The 17,893-nt window shown below is 40.7% G+C and overlaps 1 protein-coding gene across 5 annotated transcripts in view; it reads right to left on the bottom strand.

The window, feature by feature from the left end:
* Positions 1-596: 596 nt before the first annotated feature.
* LOC103458541 (inverted formin 2) overlaps positions 597-17,893 on the bottom strand; it is a 20,763-nt gene continuing 3,466 nt past the window's right edge. Inside the window, exons 2-23 of one of the 5 annotated variants that reach the window (XM_017302585.1) lie at positions 14,576-14,985; positions 13,098-13,213; positions 12,842-13,001; positions 12,216-12,249; positions 11,382-11,523; positions 10,717-10,849; positions 9,937-10,515; positions 8,429-8,574; positions 8,267-8,328; positions 8,073-8,175; positions 7,891-7,976; positions 6,923-7,023; positions 6,776-6,846; positions 6,573-6,680; positions 6,408-6,478; positions 5,325-5,445; positions 5,059-5,223; positions 4,666-4,768; positions 3,755-3,907; positions 2,169-2,990; positions 1,840-1,902; positions 597-1,192 (exon numbers count right to left, since the gene is read on the bottom strand). In XM_017302585.1, coding sequence (XP_017158074.1) covers positions 1,841-1,902; positions 2,169-2,990; positions 3,755-3,907; positions 4,666-4,768; positions 5,059-5,223; positions 5,325-5,445; positions 6,408-6,478; positions 6,573-6,680; positions 6,776-6,846; positions 6,923-7,023; positions 7,891-7,976; positions 8,073-8,175; positions 8,267-8,328; positions 8,429-8,574; positions 9,937-10,515; positions 10,717-10,849; positions 11,382-11,523; positions 12,216-12,249; positions 12,842-13,001; positions 13,098-13,213; positions 14,576-14,972 — 3,735 coding nt within the window. In that variant the 5' untranslated portion in view covers positions 14,973-14,985 and the 3' untranslated portion in view covers positions 597-1,192; position 1,840. Of the gene's footprint in view, positions 1,193-1,839; positions 1,903-1,960; positions 2,991-3,754; positions 3,908-4,665; positions 4,769-5,058; positions 5,224-5,324; positions 5,446-6,407; positions 6,479-6,572; positions 6,681-6,775; positions 6,847-6,922; positions 7,024-7,890; positions 7,977-8,072; positions 8,176-8,266; positions 8,329-8,428; positions 8,575-9,936; positions 10,516-10,716; positions 10,850-11,381; positions 11,524-12,211; positions 12,250-12,841; positions 13,002-13,097; positions 13,214-14,575; positions 14,986-17,893 lie in introns of those variants that run through there. The other 4 variants (XM_017302586.1, XM_008399438.2, XM_017302587.1 and 1 more) reach the window with 4 other exon arrangements.

Below are 17,893 nucleotides of genomic sequence, written 5' to 3'. Positions count from 1 at the left end.
GTAATATGTTAGAGAAGCCTTTGTGTTCGTAATTCACGACTGGTTCTGACCTTGGAAAATTGCTATGGACACAATTTTGCCCAGAACAATGGCCTTAACTGAAGCAAGTAATCCCTGCAGTGCTTTTTTATTGTGACCTCCTGACTCACTCATTGAGGTCTGTGCAACATAGCTTTCATTTTCCATGGTTATATTGTGCTCAATAACTTTGAATTCTTTGTTCCGTTTTGGGACTGCACAGTGGGATATTGATTCCTGGGAGTGAATCCCAAGATGGGGTCCTTCTGATTGGAATTTTGATGTTTTCTCTGTTCATGTAGGAATTCTCTCCAGGGAATCCAGCTTGCTCCGAAAACATGACAGTCAGGTTAATTGGTATGTATACAACTCTTTGGACTAAGTGTGCTAATGCATTGCAGTGTCCAGCACCAGCACTACCCTCCGCATTGATGAGCGCATGTCAAAAAATACACGTTCAAAAAGAGAGTACATACAAAAATGAACTATTTTGTTTAACGTGAGATCATGTTGTAATATAAACTTATTTGGAGACGTTTTACCCATTTTCATCAACCGTCAATAAATGTGGCCAGCAATGTATATCATGGCAAATTTTATTGTTATGAAGCACCCAGCAAAAAAACACAAAAAGGGCTGGGGGACAAACACTTTGAGGAAGAAAGAAAAATACAGTAATTTTATTAAAATATATTCAACATTAAAAGTTAGTTATTTATTTCACAGATTGCTAGAATATAAAGAAATTGAGACAAAAGCTGCTTTTTTTGTTTTGATAATTTAGACATCTCGCAATGACATTATCTTCTCGATGGGTGCTGCAGGGTAACCACAACTCATAGCAAAACACATTTCACTAATTACAAAATATACAAACATATAAAGCACATTCATATTTATATATCTTAGTACAGCTCTGCATTCATATAAACAACAAACTCTAGTTTACATAAAGTGACACTTCAACACCCATGCTGTGCAAAATCAGACCTGGATGTTTTACTTCTTGGTCAAAGGGAGATTCTGTAGATGACCGATGACAACTTCAACATCTTCAGAGTTCTTGCAGTAAATATTCTCATTTTAGACCATTAAAATTTTTTTCTTCAGCTTATAAATCCAGCATGAAATTAACATTTTCTTTTTCCTCTCGGTTTCCTTTTTCTGGAATCACCTGTAGGGAAACAGATATTGAAATGAATACAGGCTAGATACATTTTTCCAGAAATACTTTAATATATTTAGAAATATATAAATGTACAGATTAAAATGCATCTAAACGGAAAAAAAATACATATTTAAATGTTTAAGTGATGAAACATTTGAATGCATTTACATTAGTTTTCATTGCGTTAAAAGCACAGAGCCAAGTTTACAGAAAGCACATGGAGACTGTTGGTAGACAGTCCCACTTGTAGTTCCAGAGAATGGACAGTTAAATATGGACAGAGGACACAAAAGTGAGATTTTATGGGGAAAGTCAACAATGACACCACAGCGACTTTCACACTGCAAGTCCGACCGAGATCAGAACTGGATTAATTGCTGCGCATGGCAGTGCGGCGGCAGGTTTTTGCTTCCACCAGCTTTGATTGGCATTAGAATCACCTCAAGGAAAGATTTCAGCATGGCCAAACACTGAGTCTGAAGAGTGTTAGAGAGCAAGCATTAAAAAGGGGGTCAGACGACACAGACATATGAAAAATATCCTGATTCCAGTTAGACCGACAGATGACGTGTTATTGGCACAGAGCTCTGACGATGATTGAGTTCGTTAGGATAATCCTGATTACAGTCTGGCACCGGGTCGATGTGACCTACCTCACTGCAACACACAGCCTGATTTATGTTTAGTGTGTCGTTTCCCACTTTTCCCACTGTTACCTTGTGTTTCAGAGAGTCAAACGGAAAACAGAAGATTCAAAACAAACTGACCAGAGAGTTAAATCCATTCAGTATTTAATATTTGCATTTGTACTGTTCCTTAAAAATGGATGAGGTCATGCAAAAGTGCTCATATAAATTCACCAAGAGATACAACATGACAAGTAAATTGAACAAAGCAATATAAAATATGGCCTCCCTTTTAAGAAACATTGAGAAGCTAGTATTCAAAGCATGATCTTTATTGTAATGAATGAATGGGTTACCTTGACTACTCCTTTTTTTGCTTCGCTTAAAGAGCTTCAGCTGTTTCTTTGGTTCAGGCGCAACAGAGGCGGACACTTCCTCAGAGACCGACGGCACGTCTTCTGGTTCCTGCCCATCTGGGACGTCGCACCCGCTGATGCCCTCATCGAGTGCAACTACACTCGTTTTTGGTTCCGAGTGTTTCCTACTCCAAACTTCGTCCTCCCCGCATGTCCTCACAGTTACATATTCCTCGTCTTCACCTTCATCTTGTCCCCTCGCTTCTGGTAAATGGCTTGTTTTGTGGTCTCCTTTGGGAAGTTCACCACATTTCCCGTTAGTGTCTGTAACAGATGAACCTTCTTGGTTATCAAGGCTTTTGCTAATGCCGGACTCGTCTGAGACTTCATGCACCAAGGTCGATGCGCTGTCCAGCACGGCCTCAAGCAGGTCTGAATCTGACAGGGATGAAGGACTGAGGACGCTAGTCTCCGTTGAATCTAAAGAAAAGCTGTTTGTATGCAGTCCTGGTTGAACTTCAGCCTCAGGTGGTGGTGTTGTGTCTGGCACAGAGGCAGTGGGTTTCTCTCGGCCGTTACCGGCCTGTAGCGATGCCGGCCTTTCCAGAGGGATGTGCGTCGTCGTAGATGGCTGTCCAGGGGTTGGATTGGGAGGCACCGCTGTCCCATCTTGGCCTGCATTCAGCTGTGGAGCTTGTGGAATCTCTTCTGTCGGGCTGATGAAGCCGTTCACTTCGCCTTCGGGGCGCTGGTGATCCTCTGAGTGAGGCTTGGTGGGAGTGGAGGGTGCGGCTCCTTCGTCTGCAGACTTCACACTTGAACCTGAAGGAGAGATGCAGGTTGTACTGATGGAGATACACAGGGCCAGCCAGAAGTTTTCATCCACGAAGCATGAGTTTCAATGGGTTTTAACTTTTAATGACCGATTTGAAAAATTTTTTCAGAGAAGGAATGACTAAAAACTACCCCACTGATAATTTACAAAGGAAAACGGTATAATAATGTCAGGATAAAAAGAAAAGCTGAAATATGTCAAAGGCAAAATTATAAAGACAGACTAAAAAGCAATGTTTTGGTGCCTACTAATATTTGCATAACCATCTCTAATCACCTATAAGCATATTTAATGATCAATCAGCAGAATTGGCAAAGCTTATCTGGTTTCTTAACATGACTGTGACTTTTAGTTTCAGCATAATTTTCCTTGTAAATTTATTGAAGTCGTTTGCTGTGTAACCATTTCAAATAAAGATCGGTTCAAATATTGCCTCAAAAGCCAGAAAGAAAAGACAGCCATGTCAATCAGAGCACGTAAACTCCTGAGTGGCACATATTAGCTGAATTACTGTCCTTCACTGGTGAATCACAATAAGCAAAAAACACACAGCAGGCATGAGAAAGAGCTCATCAAGCAAAGAAACTCTATAGTAGCTTCACGAAGCAGCTGCAACAACGCTAGCTTAGCTAAATGCAGGCTGGGAAGAGAAGCACATATAATCTTAGAAGACAGGTTGGTGGTCTGCGGTTAATGCATTGAGGGATGGAGCAAGGAGCTGAGGATGGAAACCACCATCTCTTGTCCTTACCAGGTGGGCAGGCATCTCTACGCATTTCACTAGAAGAGAGGCTTTCCGAATCGCACCTTGGCCGGGTCTTTCTCAGGCTGAAACCTTTTCTGATGTCTGCCAAGAGGTGGTCGATGATACAGCCATCATTTTGTGGCAAAACGCCTCTCTTTACTGCAACAAATAAGGTCATTAAAACAATAAAAAAATATTAGAAACACTTAGGTACACATTCTGGTGAGAAATATACAATTACTGCTCGTAGGACAGATTTACGTTGCAGCACTGGTGTTGCACAGAACATAAACATACATTTATTTGGTTATTTGGACATCAGAAGTATAAGGAACCACTTGATTCTGAGGAAATGTTTACAGTATGCCCTTTATGTTGAATTTCTAGGAAGATATCAAAGCACCAGGGCAGAAACTCAAAACTACATTTACTAAGGATTTGGGTTGCACATCAAGTGGGCTCATGGTGCTCATTACCTCTATGATAAATGCCAAGGGGAAAACTTTAGACTATTTTCTCATTCAAATCAATCAAAAGTAAGTTTGTTGAGAACGCAGCTTGCCTTTGATTAAAGAGCAGTCAGCCTTCTTGTCGGGAAAAGTAAATTAATGGTCAGGAGCTCAATTTAACCAAAGAGTTATGATGTGCAGCAACTGAATGGTGAATTAAAAGGCCCAAAACCGCAAAGCTGACCTGTCAGTTACAACACAGGGATGTTTAAACCCAACTGATGTGGAACAGTGATTTTCATTAGCGTTTGTTCGTCAAACTATAAGAAACAAAAATCATAAAAGCTTAAGTAGGTGACTGAAAGTTATTCTTTTGCCCTGGAAATTTTCTCCAACTCAATTAAAAAAAAACAAAAAAAAAATCTATATTTTTGGGTCAGCATTTTAGATTTCCAGAGCAAAACTTACTTATTTTTCCATTCTCTCCCTTCCGTCTCTTTGATTCTTCTTCTGCCAGCTGCTTCTTTCTCTTCTCAGCCTTGGCAGCTTGTTCTTTCCTCATTTTGTTCTCCTTTCATCATGAAACAAAGAGTGTCACCATCACTGATGACTACCAAATATACACCGCAATTTGTCTTTGAATCACTCGGGCGGAAACAATAAGCCTTCATTCAACCTCGAGTCAATTGATACATATATTCCTAACTGAACTCCCACTCATGCAAGTCAGCCTCAGCTGTGCAGTGTCGTACAGACTCCACACACACACACACACACACACACACACACACACAAAAAAAACGGTTTTAAAGTAAATCTGATATTATTTGAGATAACTAGCATTGAATTATTTTCCCTCACCTTTAGTGCCTTGATAAAAAGTTCTCTGAAAGTTCTGATGGTTCCGAAGAGCTCCTCGAGCGACAGCTGACTCACATCTTCGCACAAGTAGACAGCCAGGTCACTCCTCTGCTTCTCGATCTCTGTGAATCTTTCATTTAAACTTTGGCACGCCTTTAGATTTTCCTGCAGTAAAGAGCAAGGCCACCTCTTAGGATGTGATCCAGCTGCAGGGAAAGAAAACATAAAAAAAGGCAAGCATTTTTTCCTTCAGAGTGACCTCTTACCTCAAGGATTTTTGCGTATTGCTCCTTCACCTCATCCACAGAGTTTGACACTTTCTTGGCAGAGTCATTGAGCTGTTTGAGCAAAGCACCGGTTTCTGCCTGCATGGACTCCAAATTGGCCCTAGGAAGAACCCAGAAAGCCCTTTGTTACACATCTCAAAGATCTGAGAATCAAGAGTGAATCGACATGAAAACATCTGTGAAATAGAGCCACAAAAAACGACAAATATTGAAGTTAAAAAAAATACATCCTATGTCGTGTTTCCAATTTTCTCTCCAAAGCAGATAAACCAGTTTTTAAACAAACAAAACGCACTTCTAAAAACAGGAAGAAATTACTATATATAGACGAGCCATTTAGGTTAGGATTTTTACAAAGCAGTCATCAAATTGATATGTGACCAATCAAATTCAAGACAAAAAAAAAAAAGATTGAATGATAATTTTTCTGTGGGCTCCACCACTATTAAACATCTTTAAATCTGCAAATGGTGATAATCAGTAACCACTCTCACCAAATTATCCCTCTACTTGTTAAGCCACAATATTTAGCTTAAACAAATTTTGCTCAGTGTCGGAGCCACTTTGCACTTTAGATTCTGGATGGACTTTTAATGGTAACAAGAACTGAGATAAAAAAAAAAAAAAAAAAAAGGTCACAGCGCCATATAGTGCCCTGGAATGGCAACTACAGCAGATGCAGTGCATATTAAACGTGGAACTTTTCCCCAATCAACATCCAAAAATACTGACAGTTTCCAGACATGTATGTAAACAAAGCCTAAGTTTCTCCGTTGGGTTTTAAGTTTCTAAACCCCTGGTCTTATCTTCTTCCTCCTCACCAGATAAATGGCCTCAAAATTTAATTTCAAGAACTAAAAGTCAAGCTGAGGACTTTAACTGCATCACAATGTGTATTCTGCAACCAGTGTACTATGCACTGCCTCCCAGGATCAGTCTTCTGCAGTCCTCAGCTGTGGTCTCAACTATTTTGTTCGCAATTTTTAATTAACATCTAAATGAATATAACTACAAGTACCAAAAGAAAAAAAAAGTCATGAAAATGAGTAAATATCTCTGTACCCTGCTGCTTTCTGACATATCTCTATGTCATCCGGCAGAGCCAGCAGCTCCTGGTGGTTCGCCTCTGCTTCCTTTGGAAAACAAGACGCAAAGTGGGTAATTAAACATGTTCATGACTGATTGAGAGGGAAATAAGTCTGGACAGCTGTTAGCCTGTATGTATACCTCCAGGATGTGATGAAGCAGCGTGATACGGCTCTTGTTGGCCTTCGTCTCCGTTAACTTGAGCAGAGAGCTGATCTTAAAACCCTCAGCATTTCCTGTGTGACTTCCCTGAAAGTAGATTGACAATTAAAAAAAAAAAAAATGCACACGATGGCTAAATATCATCTCAAGTAAATGCATAAAAGAGTGTAGGGGGTTGTTACATAGTTGAGAAAATTTCCAACATCGAGGATGAGTCTGCAGAAACTGGGCAGCAATGTGCTCATCTGGAGAGCTGGGGAAAAAAAAAAAAAAAAAGTGTTGCATACAGTTTAAGCGTTTCAACTGACGTGCACCGCCCGTGTACTTACACTGGCAGGCCTCCTCGACAAGCTTCACTTTAGGCCTGAGCATCTCCAGCAGTGATGCCGTCTCCTCACACAGCAACATGCATTCAATTCTGAGCTGATAACTGAGGACATGGACAGGAAAACGTGTCAAGTAGAGGTGCATCACAATCGTTCAAATGACCAAAACCTTCATCCATTTCAGCAACCGAATTCAAACAGTGAAACTCCTGTACATCAGTATTTTGATTCCATCTTGCAGCTGACGGAAACAAATTTTGTCTCCGACAATTTGATTACATAAGTGTAATTAAAAAAAATTGGATTTTTATGAGATATGCTGTACGGCAAAGTGTTTTCTGGGGGCCATTTGCCGTCTCTGGATTTATTGTTCTGCAGCCCTGAACTGCAATTCAAGAACAATTCAAATTTTACCCACCAACACAGAGGGAGACTTTATTTTTGACTAGGGCAAAATTATAGTCAAATTAAAAATATTACAAAACTGAATGCATTTCTTATAATATTTTGCCTTTCCCATAACTTCAAAGGAAGTAGGGCCACAGCTATCCAGCAAGTTTTATTGCTAAAAATCAGACTATTTACATGTTAATCTACAAAAAACATTAAATACACTTAATGTATCATTGAGCAGCGTAAAATGTAGCTGGATGTGGGCCATTAAAAAAAGGAAACAAATTTTACAAAAATTGTTTCCTTGTTGGGATCTCATAAAATATAACAATTTTCAAAAAAAACTGAATTTTGAGTTTCCACTAGCTTTGAGCCACAAGCATAAAAAAAACCACTTGAAATATTTGTACATACAATATATACTGAATAAACGAGTTTCACTTTTTTTAATCAATTGCTAGATTAAAACCTTTCGACAGCATTAAGATGTGCACGTATACAACCACACAGAATATTTGAAATCAAGATGAGGTAATCTAAAAATGTGCGGTAAAGCTAGAAATAACGCTGAAATTTACCATGGCATATTAAGCAGGGAGGTGTAAAAGCGATCAACATTTGCCAGCTTGTCTTTTTCTCCTTGGAAGGACTTCAAGTTCTCAATCTATGCCAAAAATACACAAGAAGTAAAACTTCAAAAATAGGTAACGAGTTAGCAGACAGGTGTGCCAAAACTATTTGAGTAAAGACTGCAACAAACCTCATGCTTCTCTGGTAGGAGCTTCATAAGCTGTTTTAGCGCCTCTACATCAAACCTACTTCGGTCTCCTGTCTGGATCATGGTTACAAACTCCTCATTTGTGCTGAGCATAAAAAAACCCAAGACAGACACTTTAGAAATATAGCATGATGCACAATAGCTTTTTTTTTAGACAATTGAGAGTAAAATCTCACCATTTAAACTGCTTCAGGAATATGTTCATATTCAAGTTTTTCTTTGGATCAATGAATGTTATCTACAGAACACATAGAAGATACAAAGATTGATGCGTTTTTATCAAGGCTGACAAAAACACACGTGCGTTCTGTCTGAAGTAATGTTTCTGAGGTGTTCACCTCTTTGGGCTCCTTCTTCACAGGAGCAGCTGCTCCCTTGTCTTTGGGCTCGATGACGGGCAGACAGAAGAGCTCCTCGATGCTGCCGTAGTCTGGCTCGTGAGGAGGCGGTTCTTTCTGAACCGACGCCCACATGGACTGACCATCTGCGCTCATGGAGAGGAAGAAAAAAAAAAAAGAGAGAAAGGAGACCTGATTTAGGATCATTAGGATTAATGTTATATCCAAACACTGGTTTGCAAAAATGCAGCTTTTCTAAAAATTAAACAATGATTAAAGAAATTGTTTATTTTGATGAATCTTTCATTGTCAGTTTGGGGTGGCATTCAGTTTCTATGCACCATGAATCTGGAACAAACTTTCAAAAAAACTACAAAGATGCTGAAAGGCTTAATTACTTTAAATCAACATGGTTATGGAAACCCACCTGTTTCCATTAACAATGCAATATGTTCCTGCTCATTTAATAATTTGTTAAAGTAATATGTTTTTAATGGTGCAAAGCATTTTGAACAGCTTTGTTGCTGAAATGCGCTATACAAACAAACTTGACTCAAAGAACAGATACTAAAGAGTCTATATCTTCAATTGAATTTTCAATAATTTTAATCACATAAAATCCTTAAGTCTCTTTAGAAACTATTGGAATTACAGAACTGTTAATTCTTCATCTGTGAAAACAGTGAAGCCTGGAATAAAGTTGAAAAAAAGTTAGTATTTCCATTATTTTTGCACTGCAAAACAATTATGAAAGTAAAAAACAAACCCATGTGAAATGCATTTTACCTGGGCAGGAGAAGCCAGAGGGAAGAAACTCCCAAATCAAAGAGTTTGGGAGTTTACAAAATAAGGAATTCAAATTGTTCTGGTGATTTCCCTGAGGTTCTGGGCATGATGGAACAAGTCAAAGACGCAGTGATAAGGCCTAACCTTAGGCCCCCCCGCCTAGTAGTGTGTAATCTCTGTTACTGATGTCAATACAGCCCTGACCAGTTGAGGCAGAGACTTCGTTGGACCTCTGATGGTGTCCTGTGGCAGCAGAGGTCTGAAGTTCATTACACTGGGAAGTGGGGTCTCGTTGGATCCAAGCCGTTTCCACCACATCCCACAGGTGCTTTAAAGGATTGAGATGTGGGGAATTTAGAGGCCTCGTCAAAATATTAAGGTTGTTGTGCTGCTCCCCAAACACATCAGGCAACTTTTTCTTTACCTTTTGGCAGTGGCATTATTCAAGTAAAAGAGACAGCAGTCATCAGGGAATACTTTTAGCTGAACAGGGGTATAGCATGTCAGCAGCAACCCTTACGTTGCTGGTTAGTGTCAAAGGAAAACCCTTTGAAGGAAGCCCCTAAGTTTGTAAAATGCCATATAAAGGGCAGGCTGAAAAACAAAAGTCTTGCAGTTCCATTGCATTTAGAAGGAGTTCATTTTTGAAAACGTTCACGCCGACGTTAAACACCCGAGTCCGAGTCAATCTTAAGATGTACGAGAATGCAATGACGACTTGCCTGTGACAGAGCGAAGCTTCTGCCAGTTGAGCTTCTTCATCTTCAGAGTGGGGCATCTGCTTGGCTTTGATGGGGTACTGGATCCCAGGATCAGGCTACTTTGAGGCACAATCATCCCTGGCGGAGGAGGTGGAGGAGGAGGCATCCCGGGTAACGGAGGAGGAGGTGGTGCACCACCCATTCCTGGTAATGGTGGCGGAGGGGGAGGCATGCCCGGGCCACATGGTAGTGGTGGGGGTGGTGGAGGCATTCCAGGCAGTGGAGGGGGTGGTGGTGGAGGAGGTGGCCCACCCAGCCCTCCAGGTAGTGGCGGTGGAGGAGGAGGCCCACCCAGCCCTCCAGGTAGCGGCGGCGGCGGCGGTGGTGGTGGCGGCGGCGGCGGGGGTGGAGAGGCACAGAGAGGCTTCTGAGTGGATGCTGTGTTGGTGTCCTGCTCGTCTCCATCCTCCTGATCCAGACCAGTCTGCACAGCCTTGTCCACCTTCAGCACAAGCCCGTCTATTTCATGGTGGCCTTCGCAGCTCCTCCCCTTGAAGAACATCAGCCGCTGCATGATCTTCTCACAGGACTCCATCTGGGCTGGAGCACGCAAACACACACAGCAACGAACGACACTTAAAAGCATTTCTCACACAACAACAAAAGCTTTCAGCCTCGCTTTAATGATGCACTTAAATCCGTCTTCCTGGGTAAACGCTCGCCTTCGCACGTTAATCATGCTATTAGCCTCTTTTGAGTGTTGTGTTTAGTGAATGCATTGCCGTGGCAGTGCTGACTCACAATCCTGAGCGAGGAGTATGGCTCTGTTGGTGATGGACTCTAGAGCCAGCCAGATGTCGGTCCGGCTCGGCCCGAGCAACAGAGCGGACTGCAGGATGGAGAGCAGCTGGAGGGAGGCTGGAGAGCTGCTCACCTGCAGACACATACGAGTTGGACATGGGAGAAAAATTCTCACGGATAAAATCTGAAACCTGCAACTTTGCAGCCACTTCACATATTTCTCTGAACATGGAAAGGACACAATTGCTCTTGTTCCATTAATCCAAGTGTTTTTGTTCCCACTGCAAATGGTTAGATTGTGTTTTGAATGAATGAAAATGAATATTTTGATGTAATAATGACAGATTATTTCCTAGGAAAAGATCATTCCTCTAAGTAAAAAAAAAAAGAGGAAAAAAATAGATATTTTGCTTCCAAATCAGTTTTTTCTTTCCGTATCTCCATGTTTTCTGTCTGCTGTTCTGGTACAAACTAATTAGAAACTGCAATGAAGTTTGTCCTTCTGAGCTGCAATGTTTCCAACAAGAAGAGTTCAATATTCGATTAATAATTGGGTTTACAAGCGGTACTTTAATACATCATCTACACTGCCCTGAATGCAACCAAAGCCTGTATTTATTTACTTTCTATGTAATTGGATAACTCCAGTCGTTTGCTGCACTCACCTTGTTGAAGAGTGCGGTGAACACCTCTTGGTGATTGCTCATATCAATGCCTCCGTACACTCGCAGCAGCTCCTCCTCATCTTCCGCCATTGCCTCCTCGAAAGCTTCACATTGAATAATCAAGTCTTCGTCCTCTTGATCTCTGAAAACCCAATATTAGAGTGAAATCGGTTTAATTCTAGCTCTAAAATCTCTGTCTCCAATCCAAAGCTAAAATTTAAAATATCTCACTAAAGCACCCTGGGATTTTTATGGTTTAGGAGCTCATAAAAACATGGTTCATTATTCTTTGTTTTACCAAATACTACAGTATGGACAGGTATGTTAAAAGAAATGAACACATAAAGAGAACTGTATAAAAAGGGTCTTGTTTTATTATGAACCTATGCAATTAGCTGAATGTTTACATTTATAATTTTCACTTAAAAATAAAAAAAATATTTCAGATAGATGACCATCTTTTAGAATGGTCATCTAATGTACAGTAAATACATTATGAGAACACATACAATTATTTTCAAGACTTATCTTGTGAAAAATAATATTCCATATCTTCTGTACCTCTGCAAATCGCAGGGAATCAGTTAAAAACATTTTAATGAGGCAGAGGTGAAAGTGTTTAAACAGCCTTCTTGGCTGCTGAAGTCTCTGCAGCTAACCTTCTTTTCTCCATATTTGTCCTGCAAATTATTGTGCGAGTATGTCTCCAAGTACCATTAAAGGCAGATCAAGCAGTGCCTGCAGCCTGTTAATCACTTTAATAAAATATACTGCATGAATTTTATTACTAGAGATGGAGAGAAAGAGGACAAGACTCATCCACAGCAGGCTTACCTTAATTTTGGCAGAATGTCAAGTAACTGGAGGCCTGCAAAAAACAGAAACAGTAAAACAAAAAAATAAAGCTCAAACTATCACAACATTCACGTTTTAGATTTTTTCTAAGGTTATCTTAACAATCCTTCAGCACTTGGGTGCTGTTAGTTCGGCATCAATGTCCGCAGATACCAGGTGAGCAATCATATAGTAGGAGGGGTCAATCAGGTGGCTAATTGCTTTTGATGTGGTGGGAGCTGACATGTTTGTTTAGCTGCAGCTCCCTTGTTTGCCACACTGATTTCTGGGTGCTGCTCCTATGGGGGAGCATTGTGTGTTTCTTAAGGCTCAGATTTCCAGATGGCACCTTGTCTTAAAGAAATGATGAAACTCTTAAATTAGTTTGATCCATCCACCCAAGACTGATGGCAGTTTCTCAGGCACGAGCTGTGCTGCTAAACTTGTGAAAACAGAATGTTGCACACACTTAGTTCTCAGGCGTTTTGTGTGAGAATTAGGCCATTGGACCTATTCTTAGCTGGAGACCCAGTGACAAAGAAATGCATTACAAAGCTAACGCTGCTGACCGTTTGCGTCCACTGGCAAACATTGTGATTACCTTGTTCGTGAACTGAACAACTTACCGATGAATTCCTTTCTGATTTTATCTCTCTGTCTCAGGTCATCTGTGCTAAAGATGAGCGCATTGATGACACTGAGGAGTGTGACCATGTACGGGACGTTATCTGTGCCCTGCAGCTCGTTCATGATGACGCTGAAGCGATACTGCTGTGTCTTCAAGCCCTGAAGGAGGGAGAATCAGACATGAGCAAGGAACCAGTTAGCTAGCGCAAGCTCCAAAGCAGGTGAGCGTGTGGCAGATGCATCCGTTCTGCTTGCCTTGTAATGATCCAGAGCGTCCAGAGCCAGGCGGTGACCTTCTGCGGAGAAGATGCTGAGGGCGGCGAGGAGCTCAAACACCTGCTTCTTCACCATGATGTTCGAGGTGTCCAAGGCTGCAGAATATTTGTATTGTCACGTTAAGTTCTCACACTTTTGGTTATGGTAAATCAAATTTTCTTTCTGCCTCATTACTCTAATTATTATCTTAAGTTCAAGCAGGATGTGTTGTCTCGCTGTCTTTGAGATTACTCAAAACTGAACTTTGCAACACATGTGGCATTTTGCTTTAGATAAGAATCCAATATTTACAATGTTTACATTGTCATTGGTCTGTACAGTGTCTTCCAACTTCACTCTACTGGAAGGGAACAATTGTTCATTTGCAAAATAAAAAAAATCAATATTAACCCATTTTAGATCTGATACACTTATTTCTAAGTGCGCCCAGAAGTCACTTCATTAGAAAATTGGGTCCACTTGTGTAATATTTTCTTATTATTGAGAAAAAAACAGCTGTTGACCTTAAAGTGTTGCTAGAGAATATTACAGCATCTACAGAACATTGAAGATAGCTTAAACATGGATTTAAAGCAGGAACAAAATAGATAGCAATGCCTCAAGCTTTGAACATCTCATAGACTGTTTCATTTATCATCTGAAAATGTAAAGAAATTGGTACAACTGCAAGCCAAGATGGTAACTATGAAGGAGCTGGAGAGATCCATGGCTCAGGAGACAAAAGACAGTTATTCATGATTTACTCCATAAATCTGACTAAATCTGCCACTGTTGAAAGAAAATCAGAAGAGGTACTTTGTGCAGTTTGACTAAAGCCATGTGTGGGTGGAGGGCCGAGGCAGATGTGTGAAAGAATCTCCTCTGGTCACATGACAAAACAAAATTTTGTAGAATAAATGCAAAATAATCTGAACTCTGAACAGACGGTTACCATGGTGAAACATGGTGATGGCAGCATTATGCTGTGCAGATGCTTTTCATCAGCCGGGATAGTGAAGTCAAAGTCAAAGGGAAGATGGTTTCAGATAAACGGGGCATTCTTTGACCTTTAGCTATTTCGTAGAAAGTCCAGAGTAGGATGTCTAAAGTTGCTCGGTAAAAACGCACACAAATCTTTTCAGCTATTTTGCCAATAAAGATTCAGAAATCCTAAATAAATATTTCTGCGCACCATGTGAAATCTCTGTTAAACACATTGAGGTTTATGGTTTTAGCGTGACAAAAAGAGGAAGAGTTCGAGGGGTATGAACATTTGTGCAAGGCAGTGAGTGCATGACAGGAAACTTCGGCTCAGCAGGATGAGTCACAGAGAATCCCTTCATCTTGTGGGTTATGACCAACACAACAAACATTACATAATATTGGAAAAGGGTGATTAACTGTGCCTCGCTTTAATTTTTTTTTTTAATTGTCTGAGACATGAACACACGTTAACGAGAAAAGCTTGTTGAACCCACCTTGCGAGAGCTTCCTAATGTAGCCCTCATTCTCGATGATGAAGTGGATCCCCGCTGACGAGTTCATCACGGCTCGGACGCAGCTGACGCACGTGAGCTGCAGCAAGGCGTCGGCGATGCGGGAGCACCCGCGGCCTGAGAGCCGGTCCAGGGCCTCCAGGAGCAGATCCAGCCCGCTCAGCTCCAGAAACTGCACCATCCATGTCTGGTCGCTGCCTTCCAGGCGACGCTTCAGGCCCGAGTAGTTTACCACGGTGGGAACCTGCAGCAGCCTGATGCACAGCTCGGGGTCGGCGCTCTCCAGGTTGGCCTCCTGCTGCGTGTCGGAGTCCTGAGAGGAGCCCAGGCGATCCCTGACCGCTGCCCACTTCTTTTTCCCATCGGATATCCCCGACATGGTGCTCGGCAGACTGCAGGGCAGAGCGATGAAAAGCATTAAAGGTTTTGTCAGTAAAAGAGGACGAAAATCCACATTTCCTTTCAACTATTCTTTAGAAGTGATAACAGGTTATTTTAGACGGCTAAAAGGGCCTGCCAGTGACTGATATCCAAGAACCATGGCTGCTATATATACAGTGCAGTCACATCTATCTAAACAAGAGGAAGCAGGCTGACAGACGGCCTTATCGGAGGGAATAGAGAATGGGAAACGACAAGTCTGCACTTTGTGGATGAGCAAAAGATATGTCAGCAGTCCAGTCATCAGAAGCTCTGCCAAACATTCCAGCTTAATCTCACAGTAAGCTCAACTCAGAGAGTTTGCGTTTTAATCCATAAAACGCAACAGTTTGGTCCCTTTGGAACAAGACTTCTGTCACTTTAAATAATCTATGAGAAAGCAGGGATCATCTATAAGCTAGAGGAGAAAGAAAGAGAAAACCTTCAAACCTTCACTTCAACATTTTAACAAAGATGAGTACATGTTATTCTTCTTTTGTATGATAAAAAAAACCGCAACTCAAAAGAACACCAGGCGAAGCAAACAAAGAGTGAAGTTAAACCAAAGTTTTTCCTAAAGTTTTTACTATCTGTTACGTAAGAAGGAAATGGCAGTGAACAGGAACGGGAAGGTCATGATGAATGGAGACCCAGAGCATCCTGAAACTCATGACTGCCTGTAGAACAACACCTCCAGGATTGTTGGGAAGAGCTGCCAACTGGGGTTGTTCTGTTATTCCCAACAGCACAAATATCACCTTCAAGGATATGAGCCACCTTCAAGGAAAAACTTTGCTGTGAACTAAACTTCTCCTGCTATATGAAAAGGCTGGAAATCCCCACAAACAAGGCAGCCTTAAACAAAGCGCTTATAAATTGTGCTTTTTAAAGATGTTACTGCCGACCATGCAAAGAGGGCATGAGGATGATTTCTAAAAATGTAAATTTTCAATTGGTCCACAATGAATTTTGATATTATGAAAATGCTATGTTTCATTATGTAATTCAAAACTCATACAATATCTAGAGCTATTCACGCAGAGTGTTATATTTCAAGCGTCTATATCTCATTTTTGCTTATTTTATTTTACACATTCCTCTTATGTTTTGCAAAAATAATGCAGAAGACTTGACAGTTGGCCTGCAGACAGTCATTGCCCTTCCAGAGACATAAAAGTCCACAAAAGGTCATATGATATATGAAAAGTTGAGCAGAAAGAAACAGTGTGACAGAAAAACATACACAAACAACTTGGCTAACCATGCTGCTGACTTAAGTGAGATCCCTCTCTGTGGGAGGGTTAGCTACAAACGGTTCCTGCTGAAAAGGGTGGCTGATCAGGGCGCTTTATCCAAACATATCAACAAGAAGTTAAGTGAAAGGAGTGTGATAATAAAGATGAGGATGTGATACTACATTCATTAAATGTATTAAAACAATGTGGGCTTCCTTTACCACTCAGTGGTGCCATGTGCTGATTACTTATATACCATGATGCCAAGCATTGATCCCACAAATTGTAGAGCACATGGACATAACGTTCGTAAATTTTGACGTCGTTAGATGTGGTGTCACTTGTTTCAATTTTTACCGCACTTTTTCCTTCCACTGAACTTTAAACTAGTATGTTTGTATACATCATGATTGAAACTGCTGGCTTCTTTAGCAATGGTCTTTTGTGGTTTACCGTCCTTCTGACAAAAAAATCAGTTGGACAACTGTCAAAATAAAAATAAAAAATCTTCTGCATGATTCTGTAAAATAAATCTGTATTTTGCTTCACATTTTAAATCAAACAACTACAAAAAAAACAAACTTTTAATGATATCTTTATTTACTGAAGTTTGTGCTTCATCTTTAGCATTGGCTGCTGGAAATTCAGTGACCTTTTAGTGGCATAGAGATTCACAAGATGAAAAAAATAATAAACTCTCTGCAAAAGTATTAAGCTCAAACAGGGCTAAACATTTATGTGAATATGGCACACCCGTTGAAAATTTATGCATTAACAAAACTGTGCAGAAACAGAAAAAGAAACAAAACATATTTAGTGCAGGCACAAATGGACACATGTGCTGCACAACTGGCCTTTTCTGGCAAAAACCACAGAGCAAAGTCCCCTTCTTCTTAATAACTGCCATAAACTCCAGCCTGAGTTCCTGAAAAAGCGCATTCCCACAGTCAAATTCAGGCTAAAAAAGGGAATCTCTTCCCCTAAAAACATTAATATAAATGTTTAAACCATAGACTTCGGAGGAGCCTCAGTTTTAATATTGGGTTGTTGAATGTGCTCTGCTGATGATTTCACACTTGGAATGCATCACATATACAGATGTGGCACTAAGTTATAAACATGGGTAAAAAAAACCCCAAAACAAAACACAGCGCTCTATGAAAGGTCATGCAAAAACAATCCTGAAGTGCTCTGCTTTACCCTGCAGTAATGATGCCTTCCCTGAGAGCCATTACTGCTTTTAAACTACAGAAACAAGCAGCTTGCAGATTGCTTGTATGAGTCGCTTTTCTGAAAGTGTTTGGCAGAAAGAAAAAAAGCGAGGAATTGTGAAAAAAAAAAAAAGCGACATCAGATTTTAAATCGCTGCGTGGTGTTAAGGTAAAAATTGGAATTATTTTCTCACATTTTCTGGTGAGACATTTGTCAATTCTGACTGCAGCATTTTAGTCCTGCTGCCACTGTGAAGAGTGTTACCGTGGCAGCAAGCAGGCAGACAATGGCTGTTCACAAAAGGCCTTCTGAATACCCTTCAAAGAGCTGTGTTCATCTCTGACACACACACACACACACACACACACACACACACACACACACACACACACACACACACACACACACACACACACACACACACACACACACA

Source organism: Poecilia reticulata, linkage group LG22 (genome assembly GCF_000633615.1).
Source record: "Poecilia reticulata strain Guanapo linkage group LG22, Guppy_female_1.0+MT, whole genome shotgun sequence".
Classification (NCBI taxonomy): domain Eukaryota; kingdom Metazoa; phylum Chordata; class Actinopteri; order Cyprinodontiformes; family Poeciliidae; genus Poecilia; species Poecilia reticulata.
The sequence above is the reverse complement of the archived record's forward strand: the minus strand, read 5'-3'. Positions and strand labels throughout refer to the sequence as shown.